We start from the raw sequence: 27,108 nt of genomic DNA on the forward strand, positions 1-27,108 counted from the left end.
AAACGTGAAGTGGTTGGTGGGGAACCGTGTGCTTCGATTTTCGACTATGCTTCCCTCGGACAGTAACCCAGCCACTGCCTCCCGGCTGCTCGGGAGTTACCGGGGGGGAAGCCAAGCTATGTCGGCCCGCAACGGCTACAGGTGGCTGGCTAACTACTGCTGCATACGATGACTCTGACTCAATGGTGCGGAGCCGTCTCTCTAACTCAGACACCCTCGCCTCCAAAGCTAAAAATAAACTACATTTCTTACAAGTATCATTATCACTAAAGGAGGACGAGGAATAACTTAACATCTGACACGTAGAGCAAGAGAGAGCAGGAGAGGGAGAGACAGAAAAAGAAGCCATTGTAAAGCTAACTGCTAAGCTAAGCTAAGAGTAGGTACACAGTAACACAGTGCAGAGGAGAACAGAACAAGCAATTATGCAATACGCTCACTGTAGTACGCTGCTCTGCTCAGGTGCTGCTCGCTGCTCTGCTCAGGTGCTGTTCGCTGCTCTGCCAAATAAAACTCTCTCAAATAAAACCTCATGATCTAATAATATCTCGAACATGAAACACCTTTAAACACAAGTATGACATGATTCTATAAACATGTTGGTCATGAAGTTAAAGCTCCTAAACAGCTGGTTAACTGATTAACTGCAGGTGATTAAGACAATGCTGCAGAAACAGGCAGACAACAAACGCTATTTCAAAAGTTAAGCAAAAAAAACAAAACAGAAACTAACCAAACAAGTAAGCTAAAGAAAACAACGTTGTTTTTTCATGTACAATAATGTATGTATGTATATATAATCCTGATCTTTATTGGGCCTGAGAGATGAACATATTCCAGATACAAAAAACAGTAACAGTGCTTTGAGGTATCCAGTAACTTAAGATGACAAAAATAAAGAATACTTCATTCAATAAAACTTCTTAAATCAATAAAATAAGATATTTATTTATTATTATTATTTAATAAGATAAAATGTTTGTCTATGTTGGGGTTTTTTTTGTTTATCTTTACATGATTTTTTTGTTGTTGTATAGAATTCTACTGGACTAAATTTATGTGTAATGTAAAAAAGAAAAACAGATTTGTGAAAAAAAACGAAAGATCTCTTTTAGGATGAAAAATTCGAATTACTGTGCATTTACAGTGCAATACAGTTGGTTTATTGAAGGCCTCACACGGGGCACCATTTGTTGGGGTTGTATCAAGTCAACTTTGGTCATATTCTTTAATAATTATATTTAATTATTAATAATATAAATACAATTATCATTAAACTATGTTTAATCTCGTTTGGGGCACCACCCTGTAATCAGGGAAATATAACCAAAATATCACTCAAATCAGTCTCAAATTAGTTACTTAATTACTAATATTATTAATAATTAATAACTATATTTAATAAATTGAAGAAGTGAAATCCGTACACAAAGCCCTCGCATCCAGCTTATATCACAATGCAAATACACCAGTAATCACAAACAACTGCTCTCTTAAAATTCTAACAGAATTTATTTAAACAAAGCCACATAAATCCAAAATCAATGAACTTAACCAAACAAATAACTATTATAAACTAATCTAAGCAACAAACATTATCAAGCAAGGCTTGTGGAAGAGGTGTAAAAGAGTAGCTGTATGTTTGTGTGTGTGTGTGTGTGTGTGTGTGTGTGTGTGTGTGTGTGTGAAGAGGAAGCAGCATGTGTATATAAACTGATGTTGAAGTTGATCTGAACATCTTCTGATCTGATCATCAGAGACTCGACACACACACACTTCTTCATCTGAGCGGTGAGACACACACACACACACACAAGCTTAGCATGTGTTACTTGTATATACTTCATCTGTCTTTATGTGCATATTTTGACTTATTTTGTGTTTTTTATTTTTGATGTCTTTTTTCCTTAAATATTTTTTTTCTTTTAGTGACGTCAGTGAAATCTTTGATTCTTCGACCATGACGTCTTCAGCCAAAGAATCAAACACCCACAGGGGGCGCTACTCTGAGCCGGTACAGGATCACTGACAGAAAAACATTATACTCTTTAGATATTATCAGGCCTCTGTGATATTCTTTTTAATTGATCCATATGAATATTTGAATGCTTTTCAGGTGCCCACCTCCAACCTTACAAATGATGAAGCGGATTTCCCGGAATTTGAGTTTTTTGATGAGAAGGCCACGCCCAGAAGTAACGCACCTTCGGGAGGTGAGATATGTTTATTTTATTCTATTTAATGTGCAGAAATGAATCACGATCAATAACATATTAATATGGTGGCCTGTCTCGTTACTCCTCCCTCAGATGCTCTGTCGGTGGTCAAAGTGGACATGTGTCAGTCGATCAACAAACCCAACCATTACACCGTCGCCTACGACATCACGAACCTGGTGGTCCGACGCGGTAAACAGTTCGTCATTAGGATCACCTTCAACCGCCCTATCGTCAGAGGAGACGACTTCCAGGTCGAGTTCCTCATCGGTGAGTCTCCATCCAGAACTCAAATCGATCAACATTTCATAAAAACTGGTTGAGACAGATTGTGAAGTGGGGAATGTTAGAGAATCAGGATAAAGATTCACTGAGTGGTCGGGTTGTTCAGCATTTGGAAATCTATTTTTCTATCTTATACAACTCACATGACGTCGCACTGACAAATTTTTATCGAGGGGGGCTAGAACCGAGCGTTACATGCGGCTAATGCTACAGCTAACAGGAGGAGGTAGGAGAAGCCGCGTTTCCGCGGACTTTGAATTTTTGCAAATAGATGTGCCTAAACATGTACAGGACACTTGGAAAACACACTAAAGGGCATATAAAACCAGAAAAAGCAGAATATGGGACCTTTCAAGGAAAATGTTTAAATACAAATCTGCTGTTCAAAAGTCAAGAGGAATAATTAACATCCGTCTTTAATCAATCTGTTCTCATTTAATTCGTATTTCTGAGTAAACCCAGCAGCTTCAAACTGTTTTATGACATGTAGAGAGGGATGGGGGGAGGGGGTGTTCTGAGCACGCTCAGTAGCCAAGGCTTGGCACACCTGAGACCAACAGTTAGATCTCCATCGTTAACCAATTAACCGAGGAAAAGATGTTCATTAACAGTCATCTACTGAACAATTAAACTACTGTCAGCTCATCAGGAAGCATCACAGTCATGGCTAATCACACGCACGCACACACACACACACACACACACACACACACACACACACACACACACACACACACACACACACACACACACACACCTGCTCCGTCTGACAGATGTTTGCAGACATGTTTGGCCTCAGCTCAATAAAATCTGATCTTTTTAATCACATTAAAATAAATGAATTGTTATTTATTTTGAGTCAAGAAGGACAGAAGACAGAAATACTGTTTCCTTCTCTTGTTTCCTTGTTTCCTGTCATATCCTTCTTTCCTCTCCTTGTTTCCTGTTATGTCCTTCTTTCCTCTCTCTGGCTCTTGTCTGTTGTCTGTTTTCCTCTCCTTGTATTCTCTCCTTGTCTCCTTTTATTTGCTGTTGTTCTCCCCTCCTGCACTCCTTAACGTGTATCCTCTTCTCCTTCTATCTCCCCCCCTCAACACTCCTCTTTCCTCTCCTCCCTTGATTTCCTCTCCATCTCTCTCTTCCCTCTCTCGTTTCCTTACCTCTCCTTGCCTCCTGCCATCCCGTTCTAACTTCTTGTCTCTCTAAGCCACTACCCTTTTAACTAATTTCCTTTCCCATCCTATTTGTCTCCTTTCCTCACCTTTTCCCTCCTCTCCTCTTCTTTGGTTGTTGCTTGTCCCAGACTTCCCTCTCCTTATTTTCTCTCCTCTCATTGCTTCCTCTCCTTGCCTCGTTTCCTCCAACCCCAAATATCACTGACCCTCCTGCTCCTCCTCCTCCTCAGGCTCTCACCCTTCTCCCAGTAAAGGAACTCTGCTGGCGGTGACTTTTGGCGACCGTAAAGGTAGCTCGTGGTCAGGTACGATCCTGGAGGAGCAGGGAGAGTCGATGATATTTGGGATCACGCCAACGGCCAACGCCATCGTGGGGAAGTTTCGTTGCTATGTGGCTGTCATTACAGGCAACGGCATTCAGCGAACCAAGAGGGATGCCAGGACCGACTTGTACCTGTTGTGCAATGCCTGGTGCCCAGGTACGAACACCAACAGACACTCTACTGCCCCCTGGTGGCTGATAGAGAATTACTGTCTTACTTCATGGGGAGTGTTTATCAGTTTGTCTCACTGTCTTGTGAAATTGATGTCCTGGGTATTTTTTAGCAACAGTCCCATTTCTCAAATTAACAAGGACAAAATGACTGAAATGGTGTGACATTGTTTGGAATGCTCCAGTATATAATTTCATGCAGCACCCACTAAACAGGCTGTAATGGTTGCAACATTACTCCTGTGTGGAAACAGATCCAGGTCATAGTGCTTTCACTAAAAGTTGTTTTTGTCCCTGACAGACTCAGATTGTTATTCTAAGCGTCTGACAACATTACAAAAAGTATCTCGACAGAGATAGACCTTTTTGTTTCAGGGGAAGATTATTTTTACAACCGAAATCTGTATTCCTCAATCAACTCAACTCCATTGACCAAAACAGTCATTTAACCTGAGAGAACATGGGAGTTGCCAATCTATCACTGCCTCTATTGGTTGTTTGATTATGTCATTGTGTGTTCTAAAAATGAAAGGTTAAAAAAATTACTATTAAAAACACTCAAGTCACATATAAACAACTAAAAGGTAAATGATCGAGGTCGCAGAAGAGAACTCCTGAGTTCCACAAGATAAAATCTAAAATAAAATCTCTGTATTTTCCTTTCTGTGATGCTGTCAGACACTTAGAATAACAATCTGAGCCTCTGAGGGACAAAAACAACAACAGAAGACAGAATTTCTCTTTCCTTGCAGAGGACGCTGTGTTTCTTAACGATGAAGCAGAACGGAAGGAATATATCCTGAACGACAACGGTATGATCTTCCAGGGTGCTTACAATGCTGTGTCATACCGCAACTGGATGTATGGACAGGTACAATCAAATATACAAATATCAGAATCAGAATCAGAATCAGAATCAGAATCATTTTTTATTACCAAGTACATTTGCACATACAAGGAATTTAACTTGGTGTTTTGGTGAAAAACAGTTAAAGGAAATCCTTCAAAAACACAAAATGTACAAAAGGTGCAGAATTTAAAGGCCAGTGAGCTTAAATGTAACGCATAAAATCAGTTTCAGCCTTCAAATAAACGAACATCCTAACAACTCAGAGAGAATAAACTGTAAGTTAATTCATCATCTCTCTTCAGTTTGAGAAGGGCATTTTGGACGCCTGTATTTACATCCTGGATTGTTGTCGGATTCCGATCTCCACCCGAGGCAACGTCATCCAAGTGGTCAGGATGGTATCGTCCATGGTAAGAATACAGACTGAAAAGCACTTAACCTGCTCAACTATAGTTCAACAGTCTCCAATTATTGGACATAAATTTGAGAATACATACCAAGCTGTTTGGTCACTAGTCCCCGTGGTTTAAGCCTTAAGACATTTTTTAAAATTCTTTGCTGTTAAGCATCAGGACAGAACAGAAACAAATTTACAGGACTTTCTCTGTGCACATAAATGCTACAGAGGGGTAAACATGATCCTGTCCCAACTTTTTGCAACATGTTACTGGCCAAACTCAATGACATTTCTCAGTTTTAACATTTGATATGTTTTCTTTTTGCTATTATCAAATTAAACATGTGATTTTGTTGTTTTCACATTCTGTTTTTATTTATAACATTTTATACAAAGTCCCAACTTTTTGGGGTTGTAATGTGTATGAACATCACTGTCTAAGGGTAACTGATGTTTGACCTTCCTCTTCCCTCAGGTGAACGCTCAGGATGATAACGGTGTGCTGGTCGGGAACTGGGGCAGCGATTTCTCCATGGGCAAATCCCCGTCATCTTGGACCGGCAGCGTCCAGATTCTGCTGCAGTACGTCAACACTGGAGTCCCTGTTGCCTATGCCCAGTGCTGGGTGTTCGCTGGGGTCTTCAACACCTGTAAGGACACACACTGTCCCACTGAGTTAAAGCTTCAAAATGTATATTTTAAGACTTTCAGATCATTTCAAGTATGAAAGGGGCTTGTCAGTTACATGAACTGGGTCTTTTTTGTGTCCATTAATCTACAAAAACAAAGAAAAATCTACAAAAAGTAAATTCAAAATAAACACAAAGTGTTGAAAAATGACCACTACTTTTTTGTTGATATAATTTCTTGATATTTGAAAGTAATAATGTGAAATGAATAATTTTATTCCAATGCAGTGCTTCGTTGCCTCGGCATCCCGGCTAGAGTCATAACCAACTTCAATTCAGCTCATGACAGCACGGGCAACCTGAAGACCGACCTGATCTTCAAGATGGACGGCTCACCGGACAGACGCCACACAATGGACTCAATCTGGTTCGTCCGTAAACCTCTCAGCCGTTAGAGAGAATTAATGTAAAGTCCTTTACAGATTTCCCCAAATTTGGATTTAAACTAAAACAGTTTGGGTCTCAGATAATCTCCCACCAATCTGACTTGTATGCAGAAAAACAAACCTTCCTTTCTTTTGCTTGCTTAATCCTGCAGATTATTCCAATTTTTTTAGAACCATAACTTTCAGATTTATATTTTATTATACATCCTCCTGTGATTTTAATCATTTAAATCATTAACTAGCCAGTAAATTATCCTAATTAGCATTGCTTATCTAATCCACCAAACTCATAACTATCTTAACTGTAACAATTGTTTTTATCCCTAAAATATTTTGCTTTATGATGTTTGAATTTTACGGAGCCCCTATGGGGACATGGGCAGAAAACAATTTTTAAAAAATTGAGTGTCAGGTGTGCAAGGCAACTTTCTCCTCCTTACAAAGCCATCCTATGAGCACAAACTTCTAATGATCATTAAGATGGTAAGGTGGTGTGTGTGTGTGTGTGTGTGTGTGTGTGTGTGTGCGTGTGTGCGTGTGTGTGTGTGTGTGTGTGTGTGTGTGTGTGTGTGTGTGTGCACCAGAGAGTTTCTGTCATTCTGTCTCATAGGATGAGCACCATGGGTGAGTTTCTGGTGTACCCTAGAAACTCTTTTTTCCAGTCCATGTCTCTTTAAGTAAAATATTTGCCAATAGCTAAATAACTCAAAGTGAAGAAAAACAATCTTACAAAAACTAATATCGCAATAATTCTTAAAAAAAAAACTTTTGAAAAGTAGGAGTTAAGAATCAGGAAAAGAAAATAGAGTAAAATGCCCCAGATTTGTACAAAGTTCCAGCATTACAGCTTTTCTTCTACAGTGTTTTGCTCACTTAAAAACCAAGTGTACTTACATTACATATGTTCCCTCTAGGAACTACCACTGCTGGAACGAAGTGTTCATCAACCGTCACGACCTCCCGCCCCACTGCAGCGGCTGGCAGGTGGTGGACGCCACGCCGCAGGAGACCAGCGATGGTAGGACATTTGGATACAGCCACATAAATAAAAGATGAAAATATCAATAAACATGTAGAAAGATAGTTATGATCCTGTGTTTGATATCAGGATATTATCGCTGCGGTCCATCCTCTGTCAATGCCATCAAGGACGGTCTGCTGTGTCACCCATTTGACTGCGGATTCGTCTTCGCTGAGGTTCGGTTTTAACCATTTTCAAAAGACAAGAAGTACAAAAACTTTTCAAAGGAACAATACTAAAGTTTAGAAATACAGTGTATTTTACATATTCCTATTAAAGCCTTATTTCAGTAGAAGTACAAAAGATGGAAGTATGCAGCCGCAATACATTTTGATACTGAATGATATGATACGACAAAGGTGAAATTATTTACTCCATGTTTATGACCTCCGTCACCAGGTGAACAGTGATATTGTCTGCTATAAGCGGAATCGTTATGGGACTCTGAATGTGTTCTGGGTGCACAAGAGTTACGTTGGAATGCTGATCTGCACCAAAGCTGTTGGCAGATATGAATTTCTGGACATCACACACAACTACAAGTACCGTCAAGGTAACACAATACTTCTAAAAAAAACAACAATGTGTAAATAAGTGAAAAGAGACTAAAAATTAGAGCACTGTGTGGACTGTTTTGTTTTTTGTATTCAGGCAGTCCAGAGGATAACAGGACAATGGAGCGGGCAGAGGAATACGGCTGTGAGAGGGATCACTCTGAGCTGGATGAGTCTGAGATGTCTGTTTCCATCAGTGCTGAGCCGGTAAAACACCTGTCTGCACACCTGTCTTTAAAAACTACACTATCTATCTATTCATCCTTCTATGTTCATCATTCTATCAATCCTCCATCAGTCTTTCTAAGTCTGTCTTGACATGACTTGTGTATTCATCCATCCAATCAATCAATCAATCAATCAATCAATCAATCAATCAATCAATCAATCAATCAATCAATCAATCAAGGAATCAATCAATCAACCAATCAATCAAGGAATCAATCAATCAACCAATCAATCAACCAATCAATCAACCAATCAATCAATCAATCAATCAATCAATCAAGGAATCAATCAATCAACCAATCAATCAAGGAATCAATCAATCAACCAATCAATCAAGGAATCAATCAATCAATCAACCAATCAATCAATCAATCAATCAATCAATCAATCAATCAAACAAACAATCAGGCATCCATCTGTCCATCCATTCATCTTTCCACCTTAGAATGTATCTTTTGAGTCCATCTGCCAACCCTTTATCTATTCATACATCTATAAATCTGTTTATCCATCCATCCATCCATATGTCTCTGTATCCATCTTCGTTTCAATTATCCATCCATCCTTTCATTCATCCATTAATCGAACCAACATGTGTTATCCATTCCTTATTCCCATCCATACATCAATCTTTTTTGTCTATTGATAATCCGTTCCTCTCTCCACCTTACCATTGATCTGTTTAATCCATCATCCAACCTTTCATCCCTCCATATATTTATTAATCTGTGTATCCATCCATCTTTTCTTATATCTATGTATACATTAATTACTCCATCAAGTTATCCATTCATCGTTTTAAAAATTCCAATTGAACAGCTTTCCAAAAGGCAATCCATCCAAAAAGTCATCCCTTTCATTTACTCATGTATTACACTTGTTTTCCATCCACACAGCCATCTGCTTTTTCAATGATTCATCCATCTCTACTTCCATCCATCAATCCATCCATCCATCCCACTAGTCCTTCAACCCTCATCCATTTTACACTTGCTTTTTTGTTTATTAACATTTTCAAGTATTTATTTTCTGAAGCTGAAATATGTCTCCATCTTTGTCCCTCTCTTCAGGTCCAGATGTGTCAGGATGTGATCCTGGCCGTGGATTTCCAGAACCAGGGTGATCTCCCCAAAACCGTCCAGGCTCACCTGTCTGAGTCGGTCATCTTCTACACTGGAGTCATAGCCAATCACTTCAAAGATTATGACTTCACTGTCACCGTGCCTGCCCACCAGAGTGAGAAACACCTAAGGAAAAAGTCATTTGTAGCTTTACAAATAAACTCTGTTACGATAAAGATTTCTGTGTGTGTGTGTGTGTGTGTGTGTTGCAGTGGAGCGTGTGATGCTGAAGGTCACCGCTGAGGAGTACCTGCCTCACCTGGGCAATCAGCTCTCTCTGCACTTTGTTGTGACTGGACAGGCTGATGAACAATCGCTGACCGCCATCAAGGTGGTCGACCTGCAGACCCCTGAACTCACCATGGAGGTAAAAACAAAGACATGCATGCAGACACACACACACACACACATATGCATGCACATCTGGAATCAAAAGATGTCTTTAGATAGTTACTCAAAGTTTTTGTTGAGAACTTTTAGTTTAAGTCGACTGTGGCATCCCATTTGGACATAGTGGTCTCAACTCTTTGCTGATCTTGTTTTCTGTTAGTAGTTCTGTAGTTACTCTTTAAGGAAAGCACAAAGCTCACTTTTACAGCCTAGTTAGGACAGTTAACAGACTAAACTAATATCTTACAGTCATTTTATGCAGATATTTCTCATCTGGGTCTTTAAGGGTTGGATGTGGAGTTTTGAAACATCCTCCTACAGCTTTGCCACTTCTCACAACAATAAATGAATGGAAAAAATCCACGCTTCTTTAAACCTACTGGAATGGTTCTACTTTATAAATACAACCTTTTGTAATGTTTTTGCAGGTGAGTGGGCAGCCTCAGGTGCAGCAGGAGATGTTTGTGACCGTCTCCTTCACCAACCCCTACAGCTTCCCCCTGCGGGATGTAGTCGTGGCCATAGAGGGACCGGGACTCATAAGCTACAAGACTCGTTCCTACAGGTGCACTCTCTTCTGACGACATGCTGACTGATGTTTGCTGAGTACTGTTTAGAAGTGGTTTATTTATGCCTGACTGTGTTTCAGTGTCATTGAGCCTCAAGCTTCGTACTCCTGGAAGGAGTCGTTCATCCCTCGACTGGAAGGACAACGCCGACTTGTGGCTTTTATGGTCTGCAGCAACCTCGGCCAGGTAACCTCCCCGACTTTCTCTGTTCATATTACTCTACTCATCTTTTTTATGTGTATATTTTGGTTCTCCTGCCCCGTCTAAGAAATACACTAACTAATTTGTGTTTCTGTTTTCTAGTTATTTCTTTTTTCCTTTCTAAAAGGGAAAATAGAAATCAAACCATGTTTTTATTTGAATAATCAGTTTTTGATTATGAAAAAGAAAATCACCTTGTTTTTCAACCCAACTTTCACTCAATTTATTTATTGAATATTCATTCTTTAAACGAAAATCAAATAATCAAAACATACAGTATGCAGACATTCTTTCTTACTTTTTCTCATTGCATTATATCTAGACATTGTTCTGCTAATTTAAAGAAAAGAAACATTTTAATGTTAGCATTCAGGTTATGTCTGGTTGATGTTCTGTTGTGCTTTTTTTAGGCTGGCGGAGTGATTGATGTTGAAATTGAAGCCTGAGATGATTGGTTCACAGATCTGTGACCCCGCCCATCGCCATTTCCAACGAGCTTTCACCAATCAAAACAGCTTTAATCTGAATGGGCGGAGCCAATAATTATGCAAATTAATTTCTAGATGATTCTCTGTCTTCTTTAAATTTAGACTCAAATGTAGAAAATCCAGATTCTTAATCATTTCTCTTAAGAGGTGAGGGAGGTTTATGTGACAAACATTAAAATTGTAAAAGTTAAGTCAATCTAGTCTGCCAGCTCAGAGGTATAAAAAAAAATACCCAAGAAACATGAAAATATATTGACCATTTTATATGAAAGGTCAGAGCATGTCAACTTGATGAGATCATTTTATATTGCTCTATTAAGCTGAATTTCATTAATCTGAATTTTTTCAATTGATTTATTTACAACAGGTCAATCAAATCCCCTTTTTTTAAATTTAAAAGTCTTCATGAAAACAAAAACTTTTAATTAACATTTTAATAATGAATTATATGAAAACAGTTGTGATCTTACTTTTAGTAAAGACAGACATTTGGCATGTGTGCGACGACAGAGATTTTAAAGTTTAAACGTTACATGTAATTTGTCTCACATCAGATTTGAAGTAAAGAAAATAAAACAAATGATTATAATTATCAACTACATTTCCAGAAATTTGTGGACGTTACATTTCTTCAACATAACATTTTATCTATGAATATTTTCCAGATCGTAGATATCTTTTATTTTGATATGTTATTCAATATTTTTATAACTACTACAAGTCAAAATGTAAAGAGTCTGAAATGAGAAATTTGCTCATAATTAAATAATAATTAATAATGAAGTCCAACATTCACAGACTGAACTCCTGTGATTTTAGACAACAAACATTTAATAAAACAACTAAATAGAAAGTTTGACCTTTTTACAGCCAGTTTAATCAATAAACAACATTTGGACCTTTTGAAGATAAAGGATGATGGAATTTGATTTTGCTGCATATTTCCCTTTTGTGATTTAAGATATCATCATAAGACATAGCAATCAATTAAGTTTCTCTTTTTAATAAAAAAACACAACGGACGTTCATGGCGACCTGACAGACTCAGTTTATCCTCACAGCCACCTCCCAGTCTGGATTTAAAATCTGATTCATGAGAATTGTATTGAATAAAATGTGATAATCTTTTCTTTGTGACTTAAAATCTTTTATTAATGCTGAAACTTTCTACTATAATAAAAGCAAATTCAAAACGACTGAATGTGTTTTCTTTACATTCATCACTTTCATTCAGTAGCTTGGTTCCAGTTATTGTAATAAATACGTCAAAGATTTCACATGCAAAATGTGATCCTCTAAATTTAAATGATCAGAACATGTTCGAAAAAGTGAGTCACTGTGCTGAAAGACAAACTCTGCTTTTGTAAAAATAAAAATACCACAATCTAAACATGGTCCTTTTTTAACTTATATTTTTATTTAGTACACAGATAAAACATACAATTTCAGGAGATGCTTTTCAGTTACACTTGTCCATTTTCTCATGAAATCCTAACATGTAATTTTACCAAACAACTACACATCCATATCCATACAAGTATTATATACACACACCCTTTCCTTCATACCTACATTAGATAGACATAGACTTACATATATGCATATAACTACACATATGGCAGCCTTCACATCATTTTTCAATCCTTTTTCCTTGATTGACTAACGACTTCTGCAAACATAGGTAATTTGCTATACAATAGACAAGTGCATTTAAAGTAAAATAAATAAATAAATAAAATAAAATTTAAAATAAAACTATTAAGAGGTGACTAGAGCCCAGGCATTTCCTGCATCACTGGGGCCCATTTTTACATAAAATCTATTTGTTTTCAGCTGTAATCTGGCTGTGATTTTTTCCATGATGAAAACATTTTTTAATCTTTGTCTCCACTGATTTATGTTGGGAGACTGTGGTTTCAGCCAGGATGCTGTTATTGTTTTCTTTGCTATTGATAGTAAAATTCTAAGCAAGGAAATCAAGTCTCTGTCCATATTGATATCAGGAGCTATACCTAAAATAAATAGTGAACTCAGAACACAACTCAGAAGTACTGCTGTATTTTGAGGTGATGGATGGAGTGTTAAAGTATCGCATTTTGACTTTCCAGTCAGACTCCCTCCACATTGGACTGTTTGTTAATGTATGTCCCTCTTTGAATGATTCCTCCCATTGTTCATTTCTTATTATAACGTTTGTTTCTATTTCCCATTTTTCTTTAACCCTCATGTTGCAATGCTTTATACATTTTTGAAATAACACCTTTCTCTGTATCTTTTTCTGTAAATGACATAAATACTTGCTCTATTTCAGAGGGTGCTCTGCAAATTTTATCCCATTCCTTATGGTTCTGCAGATAACTCCTTAATTGTAGAAATTTATAAAAATCTTGTGCAGGTAAACTACACTCCTTTCTAAGTTGTTCAAAAGACTTCATGTTCTGTCCTTTAAACACTTGTACTATATAAATAAATCCTTTGTTTGCCCATTTGTTGTATCTTGTATCCATAGTGGAGGGTACAAAATCTGGATTTAATGCTATTTTAGTCGCTCTGCAAGTGGTGTTTGACAGTCCTAATTTCTTTCGTACTATCGACCACATTTTCAACGTTTCTCTAGTGCATTCATTAGTAATCTTAGCTCAAGAAAGATCTCTTTTAGGATGAAAAATTCGAATTACTGTGCATTTACAGTGCAATACAGCTGGTTTATTGAAGGCCTCACACGGGGCACCATTTGTTGGGGTTGTATCAAGTCAACTTTGGTCATATTCTTTAATAATTATATTTAATTATTAATAATATAAATACAATTATCATTAAACTATGTTTAATCTCGTTTGGGGCACCACCCTGTAATCAGGGAAATATAACCAAAATATCACTCAAATCAGTCTCAAATTAGTTACTTAATTACTAATATTATTAATAATTAATAACTATATTTAATAAATTGAAGGTGTGAAATCCGTACACAAAGCCCTCGCATCCAGCTTATATCACAATGCAAATACACCAGTAATCACAAACAACTGCTCTCTTAAAATTCTAACAGAATTTATTTAAACAAAGCCACATCAATCCAAAATCAATGAACTTAACCAAACAAATAACTATTATAAACTAATCTAAGCAACAAACATTATCAAGCAAGGCTTGTGGAAGAGGTGTAAAAGTGTAGCTGTATGTTTGTGTGTGTGTGTGTGTGTGTGTGTGTGTGTGTGTGTGTGTGTGTGTGTGTGTGTGTGTGTGTGTGTGTGTGTGTGTCTGTGTCTGTGTCTGTGAATGAAAGAGAGAGAGGAGGGGGAAAAGGGGGAGATTGCTTCTTCCCACGTGGTCGCCCTTCCGATGGCGCACACAAAACACACACAATAAGACCTAGTGGTTGTCTAAAAGAGGCCGAGTTCGGCCCTACACGATCTGTGTCTCTGAGGCATTTGAATGGCCGCGAGTGTACAGATGCGTAATGGTGCGGTGGTGGAGTTAGTCTCCAGATGTACACGGGAATCTGTGTATGTGTGTGTGTGTGTGTGTGTGTTAGTAAAAGGGAAAGAAACGAGGAGAGTAGAGGAGGAGAGAAATGTGTGCCTGAAGAGGCCGGATCACAGTCCGAATCCTGCGCCACAACTTGGAGTAATTCCCTTCATTCACAGAAACAAACCAATGGCCGAATTCAAATTAATACGATTTACACTGGCCTTTCTGATCAGAAGAGTAATACCTGGTTATAACGCTGTTACGCTAAACACATATAGGACACAGCGGTCCGAAACGGGAACAACAAGAGTTTCAAACAGATAAACTCAGGACGCGGCGGTCCAACAAAGAGAAAAATTACAGTTTCCGCATCAATCAAACAATTGTTAAAAACACTCTCTAAAGCTAATTCTGCCCAGACCTAATTAAGCCTCACTTGTGAATCGTTTTGCCCACGATTGGTGAAGGAAAAAGGAGTCCGGCGATAAAACAGATCTTCTGTCCGTTCTGGTGCAGAGGCGTTTGATGGCGGCAAGGGTCCCTTACGGCATTAGCGGCTTCGTTGGTTCTCCGTCGAGTGGGAAGATGTCCGTTGATGTCCTTTCGTTGCAGGACGGAATAAGACTGTTATCTTCCTGATAACCTATTATAGTCTGACGCTCTCCGGGAAACTGAGATGCGTTCACTGGACAATCCGAGCTCGGAATTCAGAACACTGCCGGCCGCGGATTACCTGCGCGCCAAAACTTAAAACAAAGGAAGATTGTTGCAGAGAACAGGAGGTGAGTTTGTGTCTCTGAACACTTGAAGTCAGCATGTGGAAAGAGAGAGAGCAATGGAAGTCTCAGAGTTTTGTCACCTGGCCTCCTTCATGGGGGTTCTACCTCAGGTCCCCTCCAATGAGGAGAGATGTTCCGGTCCCCCCTAATTTCACGCGTAGGTGTGAAGTGTTGCAGGGGATTCTGGGATTAAGAGTCCTTTTAGGTCTCAGTGAATAACTCAAATGAGGCTTCTCACAGAGATGCAGGCCCAAGTCCATTGTTTGCCTGTCTCAAGCCTGCATGGCCCAACAACTTATATAGGTTAATATGTCCTCTGCAAATAACAATATTTTGTGTTCCAAACCCCCCTCATCTTTAATTCCGTCAACACTAACGGCAAACAGGAATGGACTAAGACAATCTCCCTGCCTGACCCCTCTTTTAAGGAAAAAGAAGTCTGAGCAGCATCCATTTACTCTGATTCTTGACTTAGGGTTATTGTAAACTATTTTTACCCAATCTATAAATGTTGTGTTAAACCCAAACTCTGCCAGAGTTTTGTACAAAAAACTTCACTTCACCCGGTCGAAAGCTTTTTGGGCATGTAGACTGAGTAACATGGTATTTTGTCTGTTATTCTTAGTATATGTTATAACATTCAATGTTTGCCTAATATTGTTAGCACTTTGCCTCTCAGGAATAAATCCTGTTTGGTCCGGTTTGATTATTTTCTTTATATTCTTCTGCATTCTCTGTGCTAAAATGTTTGTCAATATCTTTAAGTCGTTACATAGTAAGCTAACAGGCCTATAGTTTTCACATAAAGTTGGGTCCTTCCCCTTATGTAAGACTGAAATAATGGCTTCTGACCACATTGTTGGTGGGTTACCTGATGCTAGAGCAAAATTAAAGACTTTAAATAATACTGCCGTTACTTAATTTAAGAGACATTTATAAAATTCCCCCAGGAACCCGTTCGTGCCAGGGGATTTATTATTTTAATTTTTTATAGTGTCGGATATTTCTTGACATGAAATTGGCCTTGTCATGTCAGTGGCTTCTTCATTTGACAAAGTTGGTAGTTATAGTTTTATAAGGAATATCTGTGTTTTGTCTTCTATGTTATCAGAGTCTGAATCATGGTATAGATTTTTGTAGTATTCTGAGAATGCTTCCGCTTTATCAGACGGTTTTACCACAAATTGCTTGGAGTTGGGGTGAATTATTTTTTAAATTGTTCTATTTGATTGGGTTTTTCGAATTTGGAATGCAGGCAGGCGACTTGCTCTATTACCCATCTCATAATATCTTTGACCCCTTCAGCTTTATATGTCAGCAAATCTTCAAGGTCATTTCTAGTCTTTTTTAGGTCAAGTAGTATAGAGTTGTCTGATGTTCTCTTATGTTTCAACTCTAGTTCTCTTATTTTACTCTCTAACCTTATTTGCTTTTCCAGTCTCGCTTTTTTTAGTCTAGATGTTAGTTCTATCATTTTCCCTCTCAGCACCGCTTTTCCCCCCTCCCATAAAATTGAAGGCAATACTTGGCCATTGTCATTTATCTCCAAGTATTCTTTTAGATGTTGTTTTAGTTCCTTTGACACCTGCTCATCAGATAGAAGTGACACGTTAAATCTCCAGTATTTAAAAGAAGGTTCATTACCCAAATCCACCGTTATTGTAATGGGGGCATGATCACTTATGGTTATGCTCTCAGTGCTACAGTTTAGGATTTTGTGTGCATGTTGTTTGGATACACAGAAAAAGTCTATCCTTGAATAGATGTCATGTGGATTGGAGTAAAAAGTAAAATCCTTGCTCCTGGGATGAATGTTTCTCCATGGATCAATAAGGCCTAACTCTTTTATAGTGTTATTTAATATTCTGGATTTTTTTGTGATCGATCCCTTTTCTGATGATAGTCTGTCTAACTTCCCATTTTGTATTGTATTAAAATCCCCTCCCATTAGTATCGTCCCCTTTGCATCACTAGTAATAACATTGGCTAAGTGTTTAAAGAATGTTTCGTTCTCCTCTTGTGGGGCATATATATTTACTAAAGATATACTCATATCTCCTATGGAGCCTACTATCATTACATACCATCCCATTTTATCTTTTATTTCTTTCTCTAAAGTGAATGGTACTGATTTATTTATTAATATGGCTACACCCCTTTTCTTGACGTATGAGGCATAAAATACATGGTTTACCCATTCCCTTTTCAGTTTTTTAAGTGTGTTTCTTGTAGAAGCTATAGAACATTGCATTTTCTTTAGTTGGCTCATTATCTTTTTCCTTTTAATGGGATGGTTTGCACCATGGACATTATATGAAATTATATTTAGCTTATTCATCTGGTTTCATTTTAAACCTTTCAACTCGGCACCTCTGTGAAAAAAAAACAACTGTGCAAAACATAGCACAGCAAAAAAGAACATTAAGCATCTCCTTTAGAACTACAATATAACAAAAATAATATGACTCCCAAAAGTCCCCTACTTAGAGAGATGTGACAAATTCTCTCTGGTGAATAGCACTATGTGCACCTGCAACTTCTTAGGTGTTTCGTAAGTTACTCTTTACTCAAATTGAGTCTAAATTTTGCTCTTTGTGGCCAACTTTTCTGTCAGCATCAAATTAGTTTTGCATCATTAACCAGCTCACTATTATTTTTCCATTTCAAGTCCGGCAGATATTCTGGTTGTTTGACTGTTTGTTTTATAATCTTAACTGCCCATACAATTACTTATCATCGTCCATGATTTGACCCCTTACCTTGTAAAACTATAATGAATACATGAGTTCACTTGAAAAAGGCATGCATGTCCTCTGTCATACAAGGTTGCCTCCTTTTCTCCCTCCGTCCTGTCACTGTGGTCCAGCTGCCCTGCATCATCACCTTCTGTTGTCTCTCCGTTTCATCCTCTGCAACATTGATCCCCATCTCTTTTAACAGAGGTGCAGCCTCCCGTAGTGAAGCAAAAGTCTTAGTCCCAGAGTCCAGAAACACTTTGAGCTGAGCAGGATAAGGAGACTGTGCTTTAACGTTCTTCTCCTTTAGTGCTTTTATTACGTCCCGCACTTGTTTCCTCTTTCTTTGCACCTCCGTCGTGTAGTCTTGGTTGAAGTAAATGGCCTGTTCCTCGTATGTAGTCTTTTGTTTCCATGCTTTTTGAATGACATATTCCTTCACCTGATAGTCCAAGAAGCGAACAATAATTGCCTGCGGCAGTGTGGTGTTGTCCCTCGGTTTGGCGACCAGGGAGCGGTGCGCTCTTTCAATACGTACATCCATGTCATCTGGGACTTGTAGTTGTGCGCGAATAAACTCTGATAAATCCAGCGGTGGTTTTTCTCCGAGTTATTAAACATTGGCTGGTTATTAGTTGGCTTTTTGTAGAGCAAAATTTCCCCCTGTCTACTAAAACATGGCGCCACCGGAAGTCATTAAATACGTTTTTATTGTAAAAATGTACTGCCAGAATCAATATGAACAACAACATCTCATGGAGAAGAGATTTTATACTAGATTAATATTTATTCTGTTTTATCACACAAACATGATCATTTAAGAGCATTTTGAACAGGAAAAGCAGCATAGATGAAGTCTGGCTAGATGGGTGAATAATCCAAGTCTCGTATCTGACCAAAACAACTCAAAATAAGCCACGAATTAGCAAAGTTTCAGACATGTTCTTTTTATTTTTCTCAATTGAGCTGACTCTGAGACCACGCTTTGTAAACAAAGTGTCATAATACAACGTGATGAGGTATGTACAAGAGTTAACAGTGCTCAGGCCCGGTTTGACCTGGAGCAATGTGAGTGCAGACCAGCGGGGGACTGGGGAGGGGGGACAATCAGGCTTCGGCACAGTATGAGGGAACTGAGCCTAGTGTGAGTGCACCCTTATTGTGTAATAGTCTATGATAAAAAAGTTTGTACTTGTCAGTTGATTTAGTCCCTCAGTAAACTTTTTCCTAACGAGTTTATCGTCTCAATCTGTAGTTTACCGTCTTCTTCAATACAACGTCAAGTTCAACAGTAAATTATCATCCCGTCAAAGAGACCAAAAAACAGGGGAGAAGTCAGGGCAGGGCTACCTGTGATTGACAAGTGATCACTTCTGGTTCAAGAGACAACCAAATGTGAGCCGACCAAGACAAAAAATACTTTGTCAAGACACATCACAAGTAACCTTTGCTGCAAATACTTCCCTAAAAACACATCAGTTTTAAAACACTAAAACAGAATCTTTAAAGTGTTGATTCAGCTGATTAAAGTCAGAAAATCCTCTGTATGGTCTCCTATTGACCTCTGAGTGATGAAAACCTTCAGAAAGAGATTTGTTGTCACTAGTATGCAAACGCATCCTCTCTCACTTTTTCTCTGTCTCTTATTTATCAATTAGCCACGGCAGTGTGTGAAAAAGGGTTTCGTAATCTGTTAGTACGTATTTTCATGAATTGATTCATCTTGATAATTTTCTGGATATATCTTTAAATCTGTCTACCATCTAAGAGTAACTCTTCTCTCAGGTTCAAGGTGAAACCATATCTATGTAAGGCATCTCATGGCAGCAGAGTTATATTTGGTTTGGAGCCAACTGTCTGTTGTAAGCGAAGGTTTGCTAAGAATTAAATGTATGTGTCTGACATAAACGAGTCAAGCAGATGTCTTCTTTCTTGCCTTATAGAGATGTACCAAAGTAGCCAAGAATTTGTAGGATGTGCCTTCTAGCAGAATATAAGCAACACTGTGAAGATGAAGACTTGGCCATTCTGCCACTTTGTCCATGATGGCCACTTTGCCAATGATTGTCAATGATTGTGAGATCTTGGTCAGCATGGGTCAGCGATGGTCCGCACTTTGTCAGCCATATGTGTTGTGTTTCTGTGTTGTCTGACCATGGCTGAATAAATCTAAGATGATCCACAGTCTGTTTCACGATTTCATAATTGTCCATCTACCATAGAAATAACCCCCACCTAACATAATCCCTGCAGGATAATAACAAGGCTGCCTCGGCATAAAGTGCCTGTTGGGGCTCTAACTGGTTTGCGGTCTGGTGGCGGCAGTGGCGGCGGCGGCGGTGGCATTGGTGATGTGCTGTTGGGTATTGACTCGTTCTCCCTCAGGTTGCAATGAGTCGTTTTGTCTGCTCGGTTCGTTTCTTCAAACCTCTGAGGATTTTTCATGAGTTTTAGACAAAAAGAGGAAAACACATTTTGTTCTGTTTACAGTCGTCTTTTCTTTTGTCTCCTAACAAGAACCACAGGGATATGGTTGCTTTGACCCTTGACCTTTATCTCTCTGCTGCTTGTAATGATTATAAAAGTCAGGCTCAAACTGCTGATGCTTAATTTATGACTTTATAAAAGTTGTAAGGAAAAAGTTGAGCACTTCCAAAAAGGAATATGATTTTTAGAACTGGGTCGGACTGAGGTCCGTTCGCTTTCTCATCTCAAACGAACCGTACCAGGGTTCGTTTGGAAGCGAACCGAGACCACCTCTTCGGCTGGGTCTCGGTTCGGCTGTTTGGTGCGCACCCGAGTTTGATGGTTTGTATTCACACCTGCCCAAAAGATCTGCACCAGGGTTTTAGTTTGTTTCAAGCGAACTAGACAAGGCAGGTGTGAATACACCCTTGTATAACCTGCACAAAGTAAAATTTAGAAGCTGATACTGGAGGGAAAAATAATGGATTTCGAAAAGTTTTTTTACAAAATGTTACAGTTTTTTAAAAACATTTATGTCTGGATCAAACTGATGCACAGGGCATGAATAAGAATCTGAGTTTTGCAATATACCATGATCATGAACAGATTGACTTAACATTTTTAAGCAGCAGCATGTCAATGTGTTTGTGTGTGAGGAGCAGAATGACCTCTCTCACTTCCTCCTTTGAAAGACTCGCTGACCTGAACAGAGCAAGTTGAAACTTTTACATGTTTAAATCATTTCCTTTCCAGTCTTTTCTTTATGAGTCTCTTTCTGTTCCATCTTTTCTTTTGTTGACTTCACTCATATTTCATTTGATTCTGTATGATTGTGTTTGTGGATACTCTTCGTCTCTTATTGGGATTTTATTTCCATTTTATTGTCTCTCTTATTCTCACTTCGGATGTGTTTTGTATAAATAATTTGCATTTTCCTGCTGTTTCTACATTCTCCCCGTCCCGTCCTGCGTTGTGTTAGACAGATCTGCTGAGGGATCGCAATAACCGTACGACGGTCCTGATGACTCAGACCGATTAATACCAGATCGAGGTGACAGACGGTGACTCGTCCTGAAACCTGAAGACTTCTTTTCAGAATAAACCTTGTTCCTCTGACAATCTAGAAAACCAAACAGTGGCTCGCTGTGAGGTCTTTTGCAATGGGCAGGAATACAAAATAAAAAAAATGAGATCTCAAGAAAACAACAACAAGTAATGAACAAACAACAAGTAATTACCAAACAACAAAATTTAACTGTACATAAGTCGACAGAGACGCATATATACAAGCTTAAAAAGTGGCTGTGTGACCATGATAATTGTATGGATGCATGTCTGCTTCGGGCTTCCATAGTTTGCTCATTCAGACTCCAGTTACCTTCTTAATTACAGCGACCCCTGTGGTCCCCTATCTAAAAAAAACAGCTTAAAGCTTTAATGGTCGTTTAAGGTTTGGAAGTTTTCTGGTTCAGAAAGTCTGTTAAAACAATCTTTGTGCTCTATTCTTAATATTTATTTATTTTCTTGTTGACTTTGCTTTTTGAATGTTTCTGATCTCAGAGCAGAGCGCAGATGTCAGAGCAAAATGAGGAATTGTAACTGTGGTGAAATCTGACCAATCGGTAGCAGCGTGTCATTATGACCTCACTGCCTGAGGTCAAGGTCAGAGGAAGATACTGACACAGAACAAATTAAATCAAATGATGTGACTTCTGTGTTTACATATCAAAAAAAGATTGAACAGTCTTTTAGGAAATTTATTTGGAGAAAAAAGAGAAAAGTTATTTTTTGAAGTATAATGAACATGAGTACAGAAATCAATCAATCAATCAACTTTTATTTGTATAGCGTCAACTCATAACAAGTGTTATCTCGAGACACTTTACAAGAAGCAGGTAAAATACCTTACTCATTGTCTGTTAACATTACAAAAGAGCAGGTAAAAAGACCTTACTCATTGTTATGTTACAAAAAGCAGGTAAAAGACCTTACTTATTGCTATGTTACAAAGATCCGGCCTATCCATCATGAGCACTTTAGCAAAGCAGCAAAAGTTACAGTGGTAAGAAAAAACTGCCTTATTAAAAGGCAGAAATCTTCGGCCGGATCCCCGGCTCATGACGAAACAGTCTTCACAGGCCTAGACTGCGCCGGGCTTGGAAAGGGATAGGGGGAGAGATGGGATAAGATGCAGGAAGAGGGATAGAGAGCAAGGGGGTGGGGGGAGGTAGACCGTCCATCAGCAATCCGGTGGGGAGGGGAGGGGGTGTGGGGGGTTGTTCTGGCAGGCCGCCAACCCACGATCCGGTGGGGAGGGGGTAGTGGTGGGGTGGGGGTTGTTCTGGCAAGCCGTCAACCGACGATCTTGAGGAGCCTAGGAGAGCTCAAGAGCTCCCAGGAAAGTAGGTGGTTAGTGACTGAGATTTATAGATAGATACATGCAGTAATATGATGTACTGTATATGCAGAGAGAGAGAGAGAGAGAGGAGCTCAGGGTGCCAGTTCCCCCGGTAGTCTAAGCCTATAGCAGCATAACTAAGAGCTGGTCTACACCAGCCCTAACTATAAGATTTATCAAAAAGGAAAGTTTTAAGTCTAATCTTAAAAATACAGACTGTGTCTGCCTCCCGGACCCCGGCTGGAAGGCGGTTCCAGAGGAGAGGAGCCCGATAACTGAAGGCTTTACCCCCCATAGTACACTTGGAGACTGTAGGTACCACCAGCAGGCCTGCACTCCGGGACCGCAACGCTCTCGAGGGACAGTACGGTACTAGTAGCTCCTTAAGATAAGATGGTGCCTGGCCATTTAGAGCTTTGTAGGTGAGAAGAAGGATCTTGAATTCTATTCTAGACTGTATAGGGAGCCAGTGCAGAGAAGCCAGGACAGGAGTAATGTGGTCCCATTTCCTGGTTCTGGTCAGTACACGAGCTGCAGCATTCTGGACCCGTTGAAGAGTCTTTAGAGATTTGCCAGAGCACCCTGACAAAAGAGAGTTACAATAATCCAGTCTGGAGGTAACAAATGCATGAACTAGTTTTTCTGCATCACTTTGCGACAGGATATTCCTGATCTTGGATATATTACGAAGGTGAAAGTAGGCTGTTCTTGAAACTTGACTGATGTGAGAGCTAAAAGACATATCTTGATCAAAAATAACTCCTAGATTCCTAACAGTGGTGCTAGATGCCAGGCTGATGTCATTAAGGACAGTCACATCACTAGAAAAAGTCTCTCTGAGGTTCTTAGGGCCTAGCACAATAACTTCAGTCTTATCTGAGTTAAGTAGCAAAAAATTTCTGGTCATCCAGGTCCTAACGTCCTTAAGGCATGTTTCTAGCTGACATAACTGACTGGTACCATCGGGCTTCATTGATACATAAAGCTGAGTATCATCTGCATAACAATGAAACTGTATGGAGTGTTTCCTCATAATATTTCCCAGAGGAAGCATATATAATGTAAAAAGAATTGGTCCAAGCACTGAACCTTGTGGGACTCCATGGCAAACTTTAGTGTGCATAGAGGACTCATCATTAACATGTACAAACTGAGATCGGTCTGATAAGTAGGATTCAAACCAACTTAAAGCAGTCCCTGTAATTCCAAGGAAATGCTCCAGTCTGTACAACAGGATCCGATGGTCAATGGTGTCAAAAGCAGCACTAAGATCTAACAAGACGAGCACAGACAGAAGTCCCCTGTCTGAGGCTAGAAGTAGATCGTTTGTAACTCTAACTAGTGCAGTCTCAGTGCTATGGTGGACTCTAAATCCTGACTGGAACTCTTCAAATAAACTGTTGTCATGGAGAAAGTCACACAGCTGTTTAGCTACCACCTTCTCCAGGATCTTCGAGATAAAAGGAAGGTTGGATATAGGCCTGTAGTTAGCCAGAGTTCCTCAGTCCAGAGTAGGCTTTTTAAGTAGAGGTTTGATTACCGCTACTTTAAATGTCTGTGGTACATAGCCTGCCAGTAAAGACATATTGATCATATCTAATATGGAGTTGCTAACTAAGGGAAAGGCTTCCTTAAACAGCTTGGTTGGGATTGGGTCCAAAAGACAGGTTGACGGTTTTGATGCAGAAATAATGGAATATAACTCTGAAAGGTTGATTGGAGAAAAACAGTCGAGACTAATATCTGGTCCTGGAACTGTCTCTGCCATATCAGACGTATCTGCACCAGGTAAGGGCAGGAGGTTACCAATTTTGTCTCTGATGTCTAGAACTTTGTTGTTGAAAAAGCTAAGGAAATCATTACTGCTGAGGGCTAGAGGAATACAAGGCTCAATGGAGCCATGACTCTCTGTCAGCCTGGCTACAGTGCTGAAAAGGTATCTAGGATTGCCTTTGTTTTCCTCGATTAGAGAGGAGTAGTAGGCAGCTCGGGCGTGACGTAGAGCCTTCATATATCTTCTATGACTATCCTGCCAGAAAAAACGAGATTCTACCGTTTTGGTCGAACGCCATATTCTTTCAAAATTCCGTGATGATTGTTTCAGAGTACGGGTTTCTGAGTTGAACCATGGAGCCACTCTCCACCGCTTGACAACCTTCTGTTTCAGGGGAGCAGTCGAATCCAGAGTAACTCTCAGCGAATCCACTGCACTATCAACAAACTGATCTAGCTGAGAGGGACTAAAGCTATCGTAAGAGTTTCCAACTGGGTTGAAACACGGTACTGAATCAAAAACAGCTGAAATAGCTTCCTTAAATCTAGCCACAGCACTATCCGACAAACTTCTAGAAAGCACACCTCTTCCAGGCAGAGGTAATTCTAGTAGGACAAAATCAAATGTAATAAAAAAATGGTCTGATAGCAGAGGATTTTCTAGGAAAACTGTAAGGTTATGGATTTCAATTCCATAAGCTAAAACAAGATCCAGGGTGTGGTTAAAATGATGAGTAGGTTCGTTTACACCCTGGGTGAAACCAATAGAGTCTAATAGTGACATGAAAGCTGTGCTCAGGCTATCATTTTCAACATCCACATGGATATTGAAGTCACCTACAACAATTATTCTATCACTGCTAAGGACTAAGTCTGATAAAAATTCTGCAAACTCAGATAAAAACTCAGAATATGGGCCAGGAGGGCGGTAAACTACAGCAACTAGAACTGGCTGAAAGGTTCTTGAGACTGGATGTGGAAGACTAAGAACAAGGCTTTCAAAAGAAGAAAAATTCAGCTTTGGTCGAGGGTTAACTAAAAGACTGGAATTAAAAATAGCTGCTACTCCACCACCTCGTCCGGTGTCTCGAGGTATATGAGTATTAAAATGACTGGGAGGAGTGGATTCATTCAAACTAACATATTCATCTCGACACAGCCAGGTTTCAGTCAAAAAAAGTAAATCAATGTACTGATCTGATATCAGATCATTCACTAAAAGAGACTTGGATGCTAAGGACCTAATGTTCAAAAGTCCACAGTGAATCCTCCGATCTTGTAGCAAAATCGTATTCGTAGTTTTGATTCTAATCAGATTCTGATGATTCACGCCGTTTGGATGACTTTTAAAAACGGGTCTGGGCTGGGGGACAGACACAGTACCTATAGTATAACTACAGTTCGATTCAGAATTACAGCTATAGTGACTGGGAGACAGATCTAAGGGAGGCGCAGAGAAGCGTGTAAGACCGCAGCTCTGCCTCCTGGTCTGAACTCTGTGTTGTTGTCAGGGTTTTGGACTAATAACCTCTGCTATGTTTCTAGATAATAGAGCTGCACCGTCCAAAGTGGGATGGATGCCGTCTCTAGCTAGCAGACCAGGTTTTCCCCAAAAAGACTGCCAGTTATCTATGAAGCCCACATCATGTGCTGGACACCACCTCGACAGCCAGCGGTTGAGTGATGACATGCGGCTATACATGTCATCACTGGTCTGATTTGGGAGGGGACCAGAGAACACTACGGAGTCCGACATCGTCTTAGCAAAAGTACACACCGACTCCACATTAACCTTAGTGACTTCCGACTGGCGTAGTCGGGAGTCATTTGTGCCGACATGAATTACGATTGTATCAAATCTACCTTTAGTCTTTGTCAGCAACTTTAAATGAGATGCGATGTCGCCCGCTCTGGCCCCGGGTATACACCTAACTATGCCCGCTGACTTCGCTAGCTTCACGTTTCGGACTATGGAGTCTCCAATAATCAGAGTTTTATTCTCAGCGGGTGTGTCGCTGAGTGGGGAAAATTTGTTTGAAACGTGAAGTGGTTGGTGGGGAACCGTGTGCTTCGATTTTCGACTATGCTTCCCTCGGACAGTAACCCAGCCACTGCCTCCCGGCTGCTCGGGAGTTACCGGGGGGGAAGCCAAGCTATGTCGGCCCGCAACGGCTACAGGTGGCTGGCTAACTACTGCTGCATACGATGACTCTGACTCAATGGTGCGGAGCCGTCTCTCTAACTCAGACACCCTCGCCTCCAAAGCTAAAAATAAACTACATTTCTTACAAGTATCATTATCACTAAAGGAGGACGAGGAATAACTTAACATCTGACACGTAGAGCAAGAGAGAGCAGGAGAGGGAGAGACAGAAAAAGAAGCCATTGTAAAGCTAACTGCTAAGCTAAGCTAAGAGTAG

The 27,108-nt window shown here is 39.6% G+C and overlaps 1 protein-coding gene across 1 annotated transcript; it reads left to right on the forward strand.

The window, feature by feature from the left end:
- Positions 1 to 1,960: 1,960 nt before the first annotated feature.
- On the forward strand, positions 1,961 to 10,641 carry LOC132994647 (coagulation factor XIII A chain-like). The gene is made up of 16 exons (XM_061065135.1): positions 1,961 to 2,014; positions 2,117 to 2,213; positions 2,310 to 2,486; positions 3,907 to 4,155; positions 4,922 to 5,040; positions 5,322 to 5,429; positions 5,892 to 6,066; positions 6,334 to 6,472; positions 7,406 to 7,509; positions 7,600 to 7,688; positions 7,912 to 8,065; positions 8,164 to 8,254; positions 9,352 to 9,530; positions 9,628 to 9,782; positions 10,234 to 10,370; positions 10,455 to 10,641. Exons 1-16 carry the CDS (start codon positions 1,961 to 1,963, stop codon positions 10,639 to 10,641), a joined length of 2,214 nt encoding a protein of 737 aa, XP_060921118.1.
- The last annotated feature ends 16,467 nt before the right edge of the window (positions 10,642 to 27,108 follow it).

The sequence above is a fragment of the Labrus mixtus genome, chromosome 19 (assembly GCF_963584025.1).
Source record: "Labrus mixtus chromosome 19, fLabMix1.1, whole genome shotgun sequence".
Classification (NCBI taxonomy): Eukaryota; Metazoa; Chordata; class Actinopteri; order Labriformes; family Labridae; genus Labrus; species Labrus mixtus.